The sequence below is a fragment of the Ostrinia furnacalis genome, unplaced genomic scaffold (genome assembly GCF_004193835.3).
Source record: "Ostrinia furnacalis isolate ACB-3 unplaced genomic scaffold, ASM419383v2 OfSCF3279, whole genome shotgun sequence".
Lineage (NCBI taxonomy): Eukaryota > Metazoa > Arthropoda > Insecta > Lepidoptera > Crambidae > Ostrinia > Ostrinia furnacalis.
The window spans coordinates 156,492-172,721 of record NW_021133518.1 but is presented as its reverse complement, the minus strand read 5'-3'; the positions used below and the strand labels follow the sequence as shown (position 1 = coordinate 172,721).

At 32.8% G+C, this 16,230-nt stretch overlaps 1 protein-coding gene across 2 annotated transcripts in view; it reads left to right on the top strand.

Moving 5' to 3' along the window:
• Positions 1 to 15,458, top strand: part of NPF1 (neuropeptide F 1) — a 39,177-nt gene extending 23,719 nt beyond the window's left edge. The window contains exons 3-5 of one of the 2 annotated variants that reach the window (XM_028311349.1): positions 5,994 to 6,113; positions 10,732 to 10,780; positions 14,736 to 15,458. In XM_028311349.1, the coding sequence (XP_028167150.1) occupies positions 5,994 to 6,113; positions 10,732 to 10,780; positions 14,736 to 14,780 (214 nt within the window). In that variant the 3' untranslated portion in view covers positions 14,781 to 15,458. The remainder of the gene's footprint in view (positions 1 to 5,993; positions 6,114 to 10,731; positions 10,781 to 14,735) is intronic. The other variant, XM_028311350.1, reaches the window with a different exon arrangement.
• The last annotated feature ends 772 nt before the right edge of the window (positions 15,459 to 16,230 follow it).

The window sequence follows — 16,230 nt, the reverse complement described above, 5'->3', positions numbered from 1 at the left end:
CCAAATATTGGAGCAAACTTTCGACACGTAAATGTAAGGAGACGGATCTTGGCCAAACTCGCAACTTTCGTGGGACGTATGGTCGTTGGTCAGCTATCGAGAGCTAAAACTAAAACAAGTTAGCGACTTAGAGTTTGTGATGGAGTAAGGCAATTTGAGTCAGGCTGCCGAATTGTAACTCGACACGACAATATGTGATTATGAACTTTACTATCTTGACCACAAAGTCACATTTACCAAAAGCACAAAAGTTCGAAAAGCATAAATTAATAGCAGTTCTATCAACTTTGTACGTTTTTGAGTCTTGGATCGCAAAAGGCATACATTTTTAAAGTCAAAGTCCATTTCTTAGTTACAAAATTAACTCTTCATATTTTTTGCTGCTATATTATTTTATGATCCATTAAAAGTTTGGGGCTAAATCATTGTTTATCGGAAGATTTGGTTTGAAGGTTTCAAATGATTATGAAACAGCTTTAAGCCGAGGCTATCTGGACCTAGAATCATTAGTCTTGCCAAGATTTAAAAATGACTTTATTACTATCGTCAATAAATACTAAAGTTATTTTTCTATATCTTAAACTAGTGATTGAAACAAACTTTCTGTAAGCTCTCTTAAATGTCGGGTTTTCCTTGGAGATTATTCATAGCATAGCATACCCATCCTACGCACATAGAATCTGTATAATAAACATTAAAGTAAGTACCTAAACACATTCCAAATTACGACATGGGTATGTAAAAAGACACCATGGAACCACTATACACTCGTGTATTCATTGTAAGTAGGTACTACAGAATATAATAATAACTTTTGCAAAACTTCCTCTCAGGTTATTCAAAAATAGTTTATTGAATGTTCTTTTTATTCAGCTACGTTAACAGGAAATGACATGCTAAATTAAAAACGAATACGGACTTGCAAAGGAATATTTTAATTTCCCTTAGGCGCTTGCAGGTATTAGGTACTGCAATTCCATTACCGTTTGGTAAGGTAATGTGCAAAGCTACAAATAAACAAAGCATATTATTCTTATAATGGAATATGTTGTTTGTTTGCTCACCACATGTCATGTGCTACACTACCGCCGCTTTCTCATTTTAGAAACCAAGGGTAAGTTGCACAACCTAACTTTAACAGTAACTATATCGATAGCCGGTGCTTTTTGTATAGAGTTTGACAGATTTTTGACGTTTGTTAAAGTCAAAATAAGATGGTGCAAACCAGCCTTATATTCCATAAAATATGCTAAAATAAATAATATGATCTTTTGTTAATCTCATTAGCGATTTGATTTCGTAATGCGGTTTAGTGACTTTTTGCGTTTGAAAAGCGGTTGATTTGAACTTTCTAAAGCGATATGATAGCTTGGACAGGCCATTAATTGCCGACGCCGAGCCTAGTACTACTTTAACCCTTAAATAAATAAACAAAAAACTTGTTAAAGTTTATGCCAAAATAGTATAAAAACAGATTATAAATCCTCCCCGGATTATACCATTGAAACAATGGAAAGTAAACCGTAGGGACACAATATTGTTAAAAAAAGTATTATGTTATCAGGGAACCATGAACCTGACACTTTTATGTTACAAAAAAGACTTCAATAACATTCTGTTACATACATTAATGAACGTGAGGATTTAATTACATGCAATTTAATTATTGATGGGGCAGCAAGGTTCTGGAATGGAGGCCGCGTACCGGAAAACGCAGCGTGGGACGTCCACCTACAAGGTGGAACGACGACATCGTAAAGGTAGCAGGGAAGCGCTGGACGCAGGCCGCTACCAATCGATCAACGTGGAAAGCATTAGGGGAGGCCTATGTTCAGCAGTGGATGTCCTATGGCTGAAATGATAATGATGACGATGAATTTAATTATAACATTTTTTAAAAGTCCAGTACTTTCGATTTGGGAGTGGGGACTGAAATGCTTCTGAAGGTGCAAAGGGATTTTTTATTTAATTTGACTAAAGACCTAGAGATTTATGATTTGCTTACTTATACGAGTATAATATTACAGCATTCCATAGTGTAATTTCGTTTGTAATTGCGAATTCTGTTAACTACCCAAGTAATAGACATTAGCTGCTTTAGGGCTTTGAAATCCGATTATTCCATAAGGTACCAGACGTAACCACCCGGTGCTTAGTGTGTTTTACAGGAGGGTTAAAACGCAGTCAGGTTTACGGTGCAAACAGCTTTGTAACTACATTTTGAGACTGCTTTAATATTACACTGTAGTATTACGATAATTATGAGAATTGTTATTAATGTTCAATTTATGAATTTTCAGTTTATTTTATGTATACCAGATTTTCTTTGTATACCGTATTAAAAAAAAGAAGAAGAAAATAAATTATCTAGTTTGTCAATATTGCTTGAGCTTTAATCCGTATCTACAGATTCAGCTCAATACGTAAGTAAATAAAGCTCCAATTTTACTGTTCTTTATTCTCAGTTTGAGTAATTAATGTGAGCCATTTAAAAATTATCATTGAATCTCAAACTAAGTATTTATTGTTGAATTGAAATGAAGTTAAGTATTTATAGCTTATAATAACTATATGTAGCAAGCAAACTATGTTTGCTATTTATTGGTAGAAATATGATCAAATAACTTTTTATCAGCTTATTTGGCACGTCCTAACTGCATAATTAATGCCAACTTTGACATTTGACGATTTAAGGGGAAGGTGTACACTTAACACTATAAGGGCGGCATGTGACCTTTCCCACCTATCCACCCCCGTAATCTACTTAAAGATTTCCATATTCACAAAAAAGGGTCTTGAGGCTTAAACTTATCCAGATTTTTCCAACAAATTGCTAGTGTGTCCGGCGATGAAACAAAAACAGCTGATGTTATCATTTGATTATATGCGGTATTCTTTACTCAATGACCAGAAACTGTTATTTTTCACTTTACACTGACAGGAAGGCCGCTGAAGTACTTTACAGAAATACAAGTGGAAATAGTCATGCTAACAATAACATTTTTCGTTAATTATGTGAATTGTCCAATGTAATTTTAATTTGTCACTCTATTTGTTATCGCCTACGGGAATTGATCAGTTTGTATTTTCGTACTAATTGAAGTGTGACATATTTTGTTTTTGTAACTTTTATCGTTACTATTATTTTGTCGTTTATATAAATACGATGAAACACAGCTTTTAATAGTTGAACGTTGTTGTGTGCTTTGAAAATAACTGTAAGAGTAGGCGCACACCGTTGATTTTTAGTTGGCCGATAGTTGTGCCCGATTTTAAATTGTATGAAGAATCGGCCAAATCGAATCGGCGTAGTGTGCACAATCCCATACATGCCCATACTGATCAACTGCCCGACTAAACTATCGGCTGACGAAAAATCAACGGTGTGCGCCTACTCTAATTTTGACGCCTCAATTGCCTCAGAGATTGCGTACCTTGAAATAAGATGTATTATACTAGGATTAATGGCAAAAATCAATGACATCTCAAGCTAGTACTATCAGTATCGTGGAATAAATCACCTAAGGAGGTCAATTAGCACTCAACTAGCCAAACAAAAGAGTTTTAAGTGCGCTTAGAAAACTTACACAGAGTGTATTTAATGCTTTTAAATGACATAATGTAACGGATTACAGGAAAAGTTTATTGCTCCATTATTATATTGTGAAATAGTTCTAGATTAGAACACTAGTATCTAAAACGCGATAAGTGCTTATTAACAAGGCAACTCATGTCAAAAGCCAATCTATAATCAGATTTTGTGATAATGTAATCTAAAACGACATTATCTATGTAATGTTATAATTTGAAGGAGGGTTGCCTCAAATCTATATTTGGACTTATATTTTACAACATTAATCAAATCAATAAATAATATAATCAAATCAAAACCACGAACAACACTCGAATCTATTAAGATTCAGCCCAATTAATAAACTGTAGTGATTTTGAGAGGCTTAAGGGTTATTTTGGCGTAGGTAGGTACTCAGCTATCTTAAACGCCTAATTCAATTTGTTAGTTTTTATAGAATACTGTTACTTCATTCCTATTTCGTGGTGAAGCGGAGTGTCCAACAGTTTTTTAAAATAAATATTGTATTAAAATTGCGTATATAGAAATATAAATATAAGACTTTCATTAACTACCAAAATATATAAAATATTGGACATAATTTTACTTGAGTACTTATTTATTAATCATGTCCCAAAAGTTACAAAATTTTCTGTGTCTACATTTATTGCCATACTTATTTGGATTTTCAAAGAATTTGTAATAACAAATAGGTACTCATAATTGGTGATTATGAGTGTTATTACAACAATAACTTCAATACAATGGGTAACCAGGCGCCTGAGTTAAAAATTCCGTCAAAATATCTTAACTAGGTAATCGTATCAATTTCGGCACAGTGATCTGAATTCAGATATCGGGCAGGTAATCCTTAACGGCAATTATTTGCTTAGTAACTGTTTGATTACACCTACACAATTGGCTAAAGTTTTAAGTGCCACCCCTATTGACGTAGCGGGTGTAATTAAAACACTCTACATGTTGACATTACGCTCGACGCGCACTGTAATGAGACACAGTTATCAGTATACCCTCCTATTTGAATTGGTTTGTCCACAAGGACCACTTAAACTTATCAGGTAATGCGTGTAAAACCTCCTTAATGGGAAAGGAAAATACTTATTAGGATAACACTATCCCATGGAAAACTTGAATGACTTTTCCATGACTCACTATAACTTGTAAAAAGCTTCAAATGCTGACGCGTAAAAGGTCCCTGTTAGATACTTAATAGAACTATACGCTTCCAGAGTTATAATTTAGGCTTTACATAGAAGTCTATATTTTATGTGTTGCCAAAGTATAAACATAAGTTTCACAAATAAATGTATCAGTTTTTTTTTGGATCTTTTGGGATCTAAACTCTTAAATGATTGACGTCCGTATGAAACAGAAACGTTCGTTACAATAACAAAACTCCAATTTTACTTTTACAATTATTTCAGTCGTCAGAACGCTCATTAAGCAAATGGGTACGGAATTAATCAAAGATTTCAATACAAATTCACGTTTACTTTTTCGAAAACATCATCATCATAATAAATATTATATTTACTCGAGATACTTTCTACAAAACAGTTCCAACAACCTATTTCGAATAGCACTTTTAAATCTCAACGCATAAGCTAATGAAAATTAAAAGCGCTAGTGCCTTTGCTGTAGCACAATAAAAAGTTGATTGTAGAATACCACAAAGGATGGCAAAGTACAAAGTTACAGAGTCATTTGCCCCTATCACCTCGTCAAAGGAAGATGTTTATTCACTAGGATTCTTGAAAAAACATCTCCACCTTTTTACGCTAAAAGCCCGCTGCGTGCAGCTTTAAAACGAAGATAAAAACCATCTTTCTGTTTACTCTTTGCTAATTAATAGCACTGACATTTTGAAAGTTGGTGATTGGAATAACTTGGTAGCTTCAAGTTTGAAATGTTAATGTTAGTTCTATCCTTGTTTTATTGAAAAACAAATAAATATTTTCAACAGACTAATTACGGGATTGTTACTATACAACGTAACGCTGAATAATAAGAAAGTTGCCTTTGATCGCTCTTATGTATTGAAATGTAACAATAAAAGAAGATACTTTTTCAGGTGCAATTGTTACATTGTTGCCAACAATGTGTGTATGTGTAAGTTTGGTATAGTTTTTAAAGTTATAATTTCAACTTCAAACTGACACAACATTTTAATAAAAAGTTATAGTTAGATCCTGTATGTTTAATATTTATTTCAGTAAGTTTACGGTTTCTCACGATAACGCAACACAAAATGTCCCTTCACTGAACGACAGAATTTTAGGCCACCCAACTTTTACCGTTATTACAACTGCCATACGGTTCGACATCGTATCTTGGTCGTATCCTCAGTCCTACCCGTAGTGTTGTGCGTGATTGTGTTACATCGATAACAATATATTGGCAGGATCGATCGCCGCGACGTCTCGGATGGGGACCGAGTCGACCCAGAATTGTTAGATCGCGCGATGCGGCTTATCCAGTTGCAGAACCTAGACCGCATTTACTCCTACCACACCCGACCAAGGTACGATAGTCGATGTTTCTCCCCGCCCCCTTATCGATAACGCACACCGCACTATTTTATACTTCCACATCCAATGCATGACGTTTTTGTTTTAATTACGATCACATTTAGGTGATGTTTTATTGATTTTGCAATAATTATAGATTACAGCACTGGCTTCAGGTAGAAAAACAAACACATTTTGCGTTTACATTAGAAATGAATTATGATATAGGCATTGTGTAAGCATTGTTCGAGGGACCCACGAATACATATGTCTATCAAATATTTGTCCCCGTGAAATGTATTTGAGACATTGTTCGATTCACGATTTGGTTTCCTCACTATTTGCTTTTGTGGACCCAAAATTTGTAGTTACGGTTTGTTTAATGGGAATATTAATAGCCCAAAAGTTAGGATAAAATTAAACTCAAATAATTGCTGGTACTAGGTATATCGTAACTATGACTTTAGATAACTTGAATCAAATAAAGAATTAAAACTAGTTAACAACGTCAAAAAAGGGTTACTTGGGAACATCGAATGTACCTACTACTACTATTTCTATTTATTTATATTAACCGGCAGACAGTGGTGACTGAGTTTGTTGCGGCGCTTCTTCTCAGCACTTGCCAAATGTTGGTCTCGAAGCGCTGGTAGGGTAAAAAGATTATGAGACATGTAGAGGCTCCTTAAGAGCAAAATGACGATTTGTAAGAACTATTTATTAGTCCAAACAAATAAATAAATTTTGACTTTTTTTTGACTTTCATCATCATCAAATGTGAAGAAGCTAAATTCTATCGCGATTCGCCTGTTAAAATAATAAATATGAGTTGTATTTTTAATGCTTATCGTTCCTGGTATCGATCTTAAACAAATTAGGTATCAAGGAAAGATGAATCCAATCAATGTTGAAATATGACGTAATTCCAGTTATGCACTGATTCTTGAAAGATAATTTACAGAGGTATTTAAATAATTCATTGGAAACGATTTAATATTTTCTCAACAACAACAAAATGTATACCAAAATTTGAGATTGAATAAGCGTAAGAAGTGCAGACATCGCATCGCTACACAAATTAATTTATTTTAATTGAAAACGAGTCGCACACTCCGTTTATTAATACTTCAGGGCTGTTTCAGTTAATATCTGAGGGCTTTAAGCTCTGAACCAGGGATGTTATGGATATCCGTAACTGAAACTGAAACTTTCGGATATCCAAAATAAAAAAATATCCGAAACGTAACCATAACTGATTCAAAATGTTTCGGATAGTTTCGGATGTAGGCAGAGTCAATCAAGTCCTTACGCTGATTAAATTATTGCATTTTGAAGTACATGAGTTTTTTCCATAAGATAAAAGCTTTTTTGTGAGACCAAAAGAAGGTGACAGATGCCAAAAAAATCTTTTTTGTACCCTTTTTATTCGTAAGGCATGAACTGTGTTGGACAACTATTGCAATTTGCATTCTATAGCACAGATATCCGTGACCGTAACCGAAACTTTCGGATATCCGAAATAAAAAAAAATATTCGTAACCATAACCGAAACCGGTATATTAGTATTCCAATATCCGTAACCATATCCATAACCGAAACTACATATCCATAACATCACGACTCTGAACCGGAGCTTTAAAAGACTTGCAATATCCTGAGCACTCATTTTTTCTTTTATTCGTAACTAGTTAGACATGGTTCAGCTCAAAAGATTTCGGTTCGTCAAAGGAGTACTATAAGGACCCTTCGGGACTGTATTAATGGAACTATTTGGGAATAGAGTATCTTTTTGCTGATAAAAGATTTTAGAAGTGGATCAGTAGTAGTTTTGGAGTTTACTTCTTATTACCTACTCACAAAAGATTCGTAATATTACGTGTAGGAATAACGCAAAGTGTTCAAGTTCGTCACCTCATTTACCGAGTAACATACAAAAAGTGGTTAGCCTTATTGGCATACAAATACCATGTTTCTTTTTTATCACAAGAAAATATTAAGTTTCATTTCCGTAACATTGTAAATACAGTGTGAGTCACGTTAAAGTGTACATATGAAAATAGATGAAACTAGACCTATTTTTATCGACAAAAAAGTGGTCAAAAATTTTTTGAGATTTTTTTTAAATTTTTTATAGATTTTTTTTCCTTTCAAGTACTTATTGTAAAGAAATCGTAATAACTTTTAAACTAAGAGGTATATCCTGATAAAATAAAAACAGTGATAATGCTAAATAACAGGCGATACTAAAAAAATACATAAAATACTCAGAAAATGCCAACAAATAATAAAAAACGATACTTTTTGAAAAAAATTTGCTTAAAAATTCGTGTTTTTTTGGTTATTTGATAAATTTCTCTAAAAAATGCCCCTGTAAAAGGTGGTTTTTATTACTTTGAATTATTCTCTATCGTATTACCTTTGTAAAACCAAAAATCGCATGTCTCTATCCCTATCACAACATTTGCTATGATCGTTTGAACTAAGCCTCTCCGGGCGCGCCATTCAACGCTTCGCTAACAACGAAACTGAAAATGGCTCTAGATTTGTAATTTTGATAAAAACAAGTTAGATTTCAAGTAAAAACAAAAGATTTCGAAGTAAAATAAGCATTTTAGTTAAAATTAAAATTGTCCCTACCTGTAGAGGAGAATAATGTTGTGGGAGGCCTTTGTTCAAACTATCATAGCAAATGTTTTGATAGGGATAGAGACATGCAATTTTTGGTTTTACAAAGGTAATACGATAGAGAATAATACAAAACAATAAAAACCACCTGTTATAGGGGCATTTTTTGAAGAAATTTATCAAATAACCAAAAAAACACGAATTTTTAAGCAGATTTTTTTCAAAAAGTATCATTTTTTGTTATTTGTTGGCAATTTTTGTGTATTTTATGTATTTTTTTAGTATCGCCTGTTATTTAGCATTATCACTGTTTTTATTTTATCAGGATATACCGCTTAGTTTAAAAGTTATTACGTTTTCTTTACAATACGTAATTGGAAGAAAAAAAAATCTATAAAAAATTTAAAAAAAATCTCAAAAAATTTTTGACCTCTTTTTTGTCGATAAAAATAGGTCTAGTTTCATCTATTTTCATATGTACACTTTAACGTGACTCACACTGTATAGTACAACAAATGCTAACATTTCGTAAATTTAATTGTGATTACGAGTATAATTACGAAATATTATCAGTCAAGTGAACAGTCTAATTACCTAATGCCCACTAAATGCACGTTATAAGCACTGTAGTGTCTAATCCAGTGGTTCCCAAAGTTGTCTGGGCTACGACTCATTTAATACAAGTTCCCAAACCCGGGACCCACCTATAGGAAATTTAACCGTTACCAATATGCCTAAATAAAGGACTCGGAACTGTAGGGTGGTGTGTCGTTCTACAGGCAGGGCCCACTCAATGTTCGCTCGCGACCCACCACTGGGTTGCGACCCATAGTTGGGAAACCTTGGTCTAATCACGTAGCTAGGTGCCTAATCAGCTGTGAACTAAGATAGTGCAGAGATATCAAGGTGTATTAGAAGTCAAGGAGCTAGAAAGCCAATTAGGTCAGATTATTAGGCTGGAATAGTAGGAAATGTTAATGTTAATTCAATTATATGTAAAGTTGAAGTCATCAATTGAGAACAGTGGTAAGTATTCGTTTGAAAATTCAGAAGTGACATTTGTATTTAACTTGGTTAGTTGTATTATGAGATCAAATTAGATATTAAATAAATCCCGACGGTGTTAACTACAGATTCGTTGAGGTAAACCAAAGTAAAAACAATTTTGTTTTTGGTCAAGAAAATTCAATAATATTTTGGATCTAAATATTGTGTCAACCGTTAATTGTCTGACCCACGCTTACGAAGTCTGAGCTTTCAAATAAATAAATAAATCCATATTATAACGGTACCTGATAGCATTGGAATTCAATTTTCGTCACGTCCATTTATATTCAAGGCCTTTTTTCAATTCCACTATGTGGTCAGCTGGAGGCTTTTCAGCTAAAATTATTTGATCTCTCTTCGAATCAATGTCATGCGTAAAGTATCAATGCGTGGGTGACTAATATTTATAGGTGTCTACTTTCATCACACCAGATTTTAAATCAAATCAACTAAAATTATTGAGGATTGTTTTGATTTCTGATCCTGATCTGATCCTGCCCTGGCAGAAACCGTTTTTTTCCATCACATTTGGGACTTTGGGATATAAAACTTGTATCTACATCTACATACATACTTACTTACAAACATCCTTACATCAAGCTAATTCTCTCCTTATTAGATAGGGTAAAGAATTGATGCTTTTCCAATACGTAATCTATCTCTATTTCAAATATCATCAAACTGGCACCGTGGTAGCGTGAAAACGTAACAAACGTGAATTTCTTTGGCATTATTTTGTAATGTTTAGCAAATTTTTTCGTTATCTTATGCCCATATTCACAAACGATGCTTGCTTAAGTGAAGCAGCAAATCGAACGCACAGCGTTGAATAGAGCTTTGCGATTGGTTCGTGTCACCCTGTGCGTCCACGCGCACTGTGAGACATAGTAATGTTTGTGAATACGGGCGTTCGACCGTTTAAGATTTTTATTCAGTGTAACATTTTCCATTTTGTTACAGGTTCGGCAAGCGATCGGATGCGTTCACAAACTGGGCTAAGGATCTCGAAGTAAGTTTATTTATTTGGGATTACGTCACTGTTTGACATCAATTTAACCTTTTAAACGGAAATGCGTGACACATGCCTTTCGTTTTGGGAACTACTACCTGGAATCGTATGTTTAGTCTATAATACAATTTCGTAGTAGTTTACGTAAATGTCAGGAGTTTAATAATTTGCTTCATTACCGGGTTACGTAGTTACATGACCGAAATAAAAAATGGATGAGTAAACGATCTATTAGACCTACGTTTAATTAAACTTTGTTTCATGACAAACTTCCAGGGTTGAAATATAAAAATAAAAGAAACATAATTTTAAAAGTTTTTTCTACATTGATATTTCCAAACGTACATTTTGGATTGTGAGAATTAGAAATCATTTAGAATTTCAATCAGATTTTACTTATAGCAAAATTATTAAGTAGGTTATTGGGTTATTACCAAAATCTTTAACTCGTGTTATAAATTAATTACTCTCCAAACATTTTCAAAAGATCTGAGAAACAATTTTGTAACGTCCTTACAAAGTGTTACATTAAAGTGTTGATTGATCAAAGAAAAATAATCTCTTTACGTTAATTACTAAAATGTAGACGCTCTAATTAAATGCAGTAGGTGTTACACTAATCAAGGTGGATTCAGTGGGTTTAAAGTTTAAACCAAGGATCAAAGTCAATAAATAAAACGAAGTTTCTAACTAAATCATAACTTCATGCGTTTTTATCAGTAAAAAAAAAGTGAAATAATTACGTCACCAAAAACTATTGTGTATTTTAGGCACAAGGGATTGTATAAAATTAAAATTACTCGTATACGGAAAAAATCAACAAAACAGCTAAACAAACAATTCAATGTGTTACGAGCCAAAGTAAGAATTATAAGTTTGTAAAAACCAGATAGGTTTTGACGCTTAATTTGTAAGGAGACATGTAAATTCTAATTTTCATAAGATTTTCCGCTGATTTTATAGATTTTTTAAATGTTTTTTTCAAAAACCTCATAGATTTGGCAGAGTTTTCTCAGAGGCAGAGTGCCTACTGAGCCTACACTTATTGTAGCTTATTTGATGATTTGAATGAACAGGTACGTATTAATCACATTAACCACCCAGGCTTATTAAATTTGTAGAGCCCTTTATAATCAAATTCCACTGGATCTAGTAAAGCATAGTCCAACAAATTAAGTTGGCGATTGGAGGATATTCAGTTAGCTAGTTACGCGTGGTTGTGATTTACTTTTTGTGAAGTCCTGTAAAGATACACGAGGGAATTTAAAATAGTAACATTGGATACGATGTTTTTAATTTAATTGACCACGGCTTAAACATTCCCGTTAATTGGCAGCGTACGGCTTACCACAATATTGAATTAATACTTTGACTTCGAAAGATTTATCACGACAAAATGAATCCTGGAATTCGAATGAATATATTCATTGCATTGGAAAGTTCTGGAATGATGACAAAAGAATATCGAATAGACTTGAAGCAATAATAAAATTGAATCGCTAACTCAAAAGTGGCGGTTTTCAATAACGCACCCACTTTATAGGTTACAGTTAAGTGTAGCCTTAAGATGTGGAATAGAACTGAATAATATACCAATATCGCGTTTATAGCCGCCTACGGGTTTATGAATGCTTAACAATATCGCTGCAATATTGATATTCGAAATTAAGTATCAAGATACTTTAATATCTTTAACAATGGCACATAGAGCTACAGCAATGCTTCATCTATTAAATATAATACATAGGTACATACATTACTTTAAACAGAAAAATACAAAGTTGAATTTTATAAAAATAATATGTCAGCTAACATATTCAGGCCAAATAGATCATTAGATTTTGATAGTACCTAGTTGAAATGTAGAGATTTTATCTTTAGCGCGTAATAGGGAACAATATTATGAAGCGTATAATGACCCTTTAAGGCTAAGTCTTAAACGTTTTGTATTCTATAATTTATTAATAAATATTGTGGCATGTAAAATCAAGAAAAAACCTGTATGGACTTATTCAACTATTTCATACCTTTGAAAAAATACCTTGAGACGAGATTTTGGCTGAATCTGGCGGATTACTTTTAATTACTATGTAACAAAGTACTGACGTACGAAGATTATTACATTCAAAAACGTATCTTAAAATCACGGTACGGGTAGATTATTCGTTACTTAATAAGGAATTTAGATTACTTATGATATTTCCATCGAGAATTAAGCCAGCCGTTAAATACATTGTTATTAAGGCGCAGAGTTAACGACGATTTATAAACACATTCAGAGCTTCAGTTTTATTGCTTTAATAGTAGTTATTTGATAGCCTAAATAATTATTTGCGATTTATTTACATCCAAATTTATATACAACTAGCTGACCCGGCGAACTTTGTTCCGCCTTAATGGCAATAAATAAGCAGACTTTTTTTTTGTTTCGAACGGGATAAAAAGTATCCTATGTCCTTCTCCTGGCTCTAAACTACCTCCCTGACAATTTTCAGCTAAATCAGTTCAGCCGTTCTTGAGTTATAAGCGAAGTAACTAACACGACTTTCTTTTATATATATAAATATAAGAATATACTCGTAAATATAGATTTATCTAAAAGTTGTTATGGCTCTCAACTGTTTGATGATATTAATTATAAATCGTTCATTCGTCAATAACTTACAAAGCTTTTAAGCTTCGCATTTAATTACAAAACAAAGGAGTCTGTCAAAAACATCATACTAGATTAGATTATCAAAACTTAAATAGAAAATATTGATTGAACCAAAATTAAATGGTAAATTCGATCATACATTAATTAGGTATACCTAATTAGCTACCTATACCGATAGATATTGAAATTGTAAAAGGAGAATCATTAAATGATAAATGAATCAATCAATCAATTTTATTGATTGTTTTTATGGTTTTTACAAAATTATTAAGAAGATTCTATAACATTGTAGTTTAATTTCAATGTATTTTGATTTGTGTAACTAGGTGTATTAGCTGGAGTAGGCTATGTTTTTTTTAAGTAAATGATTAGCATGGCAAAAATGGTAGGATGTTGAGGAATATGAATATTGCGACACGATATTGTGGTCGGTCGTTGACAGTTTTATGAAATCGTTCATCTCCTGGGAATATGTTGGCAGAAATATTTCTTCGAACTACATAGATTTACGAGATAAAATAACGATTATAGTATTAATAGTTGTCTAATATTAGATGATGCAAAAGAAATAGTGATTCCAGTGATTCTTTTCATGCGTTGGATTACATAATAGGTAGTAGGTACTTTTGAGAAATATATTTTTTTTACTTACGAAATCATTTGTCTTCAGGCTTTTTTCAGAAGGTTTGGGTATAACCGTGGACTGACACTGGCTGAAATGAGGACAAATTATATTTAGATAAATTAGTCTGAAACTCTTATAATACATTGTACTTAATGAAACAACAAGTGAAATAAAAGTAAAATCATGCAATATTTCACAGCATTTAACCTGACTTGCTGACTGAAAAGGACTGATGCTCGCTGAATGCTGTCAAAGCAAACCTCGTTAGCTCATGCTGCGGCCTAGATATGTCAATGGGTGCAGTTTGATATGAATTTTGAAATAGGAAACCTGACATTGGGGAATGGGGACAAAGCTCAGCAGGTTCATGTGTGCATTTATAGTTTTAATTTTCAATAAATGAAAGATGCATTGAAATGTACTTACTTACCTACTACTTAAAACTCGTAGGTACAAACGCAATAGATAAAGGCTTAGAAAGAAAAACTTTAAAAAATTTAATACGAATCACAATAACGACAAACTGGCCGGTGTAAAGAAAATCCTCGATTTCTAAATCCTTAACATTTTCATATGTTCCATAACTTTTGGCTACGTATTTCAAATACAGATTTTAGGCCGTCATCGTTTGCAAACCTTCAAAATATAATGTTGATTTATTTGTTTTGTTCCAGAAGCCGGACTTACCCGCTTGGTTGGCGTACGCCAGAAGGAGATGAGGGGCGCAACAGCTGCCGGGTCTATAAGTCACTATCAATGTTCATGATCACTACACTATGTACCGGACTCAATGTTAATACCGTTAATATTACACCTCTTTCTGTCGTTCATGTTACACTCGTTGTCTCTGTTATCATGTTCCAAATTCAAATTTTTGAAATATAAAAAGTAACTTTTTAATTTAGAATAGATTTCATTTAGAAGTTTACTTTTTAAATGTTTAAATGGTTTCCATTTCAATAAATAAATAGGTTGATTGAAAATAGGCTGGCATTTCAATCTCTTCTATTGTTTTAATTAATTATATTTATTATCTGTGGTGCTTTTGTACTTAGCTGTTCATCTTTATTTTAATTTGTGAAATTCTAGTCAAAACGATAGCATTTCTGTGCTATCTTCTGAAAACAATTTGTGCCAAAGTTATCTTTTACTTTTACAAATAATGATTTTTCTTGGAAAAACCTCTCGATTCAGAAGTAAGTATTTTAATATTATTGTTTCTATAATGTAACCCAGTCGATCAATCCCATAGTCATTAGGTATTCATAGAATCTTTTCTGTAAGTTTAAGAATTATTATGTCATAATATTTGAACCAAAATAATTGTACCTTTACGGATAAAATATCATTGTAACGTTATGAATGAATAAAAGCAATTAAGAAAACGAAATATTAAATTGTTCGTTTTATTACCCTTATTTTAAAGACAATGCAAATTTTTAAAAGATCATATATATAAATTGGGCCATTACAGTAACAGAAAGTTTAGTAGTTATTATATGAACTTTTAGTCAGGTACCCACATAATCAAGAACTCGAAACCAAAATTTTTCATCAGAATTAAGTAATATCTAAGTATACTTAGGTATAATAAATCTGTAGAGAGGTCAATTCTGTACATGAAATATATTTTCAAAATAACTATCAGGAGGTGATTAGTGATCGTTACTGATGCCAAAAATGCAATCAGTAAAATTTTTGTCTGTTGTCTGTCTGTATGTTCCTTATAGAAACAAAAACTACTCCACGGATTTTAACGAAACTTGGTACAATTATTCTTCATACTTCTGGGCAGGTTAAAGTATACTTAGGAATTCCCACGGGAACAGGAATTAGCGGGAAAATCCTTTTGTATGAAAATTCTAAACCGTTTAAGTTAGTCGCTTGAAATTTGGCATGCAGGTACCTTAGTAAACTTAAAGCTTAGTTACAACAGGATATTGCCAAATTCCCACGAGAACGGGAGTTAGCGGAAAAAAACTTTTGTATGAAAAAATCTAAACCGCGTAAGATAGATGAAGGGGGTAAAACGGGATCAACACGTACGAAGTCGCGGGCGGCCGCTAGCTTTCTAAAACTTTGATATTGTGTGAATAAAATTGTATGTTTCTGACAAATTCAATTGGTAACAATGAAAATATATTACCCTACATTATCATTTATAAAATA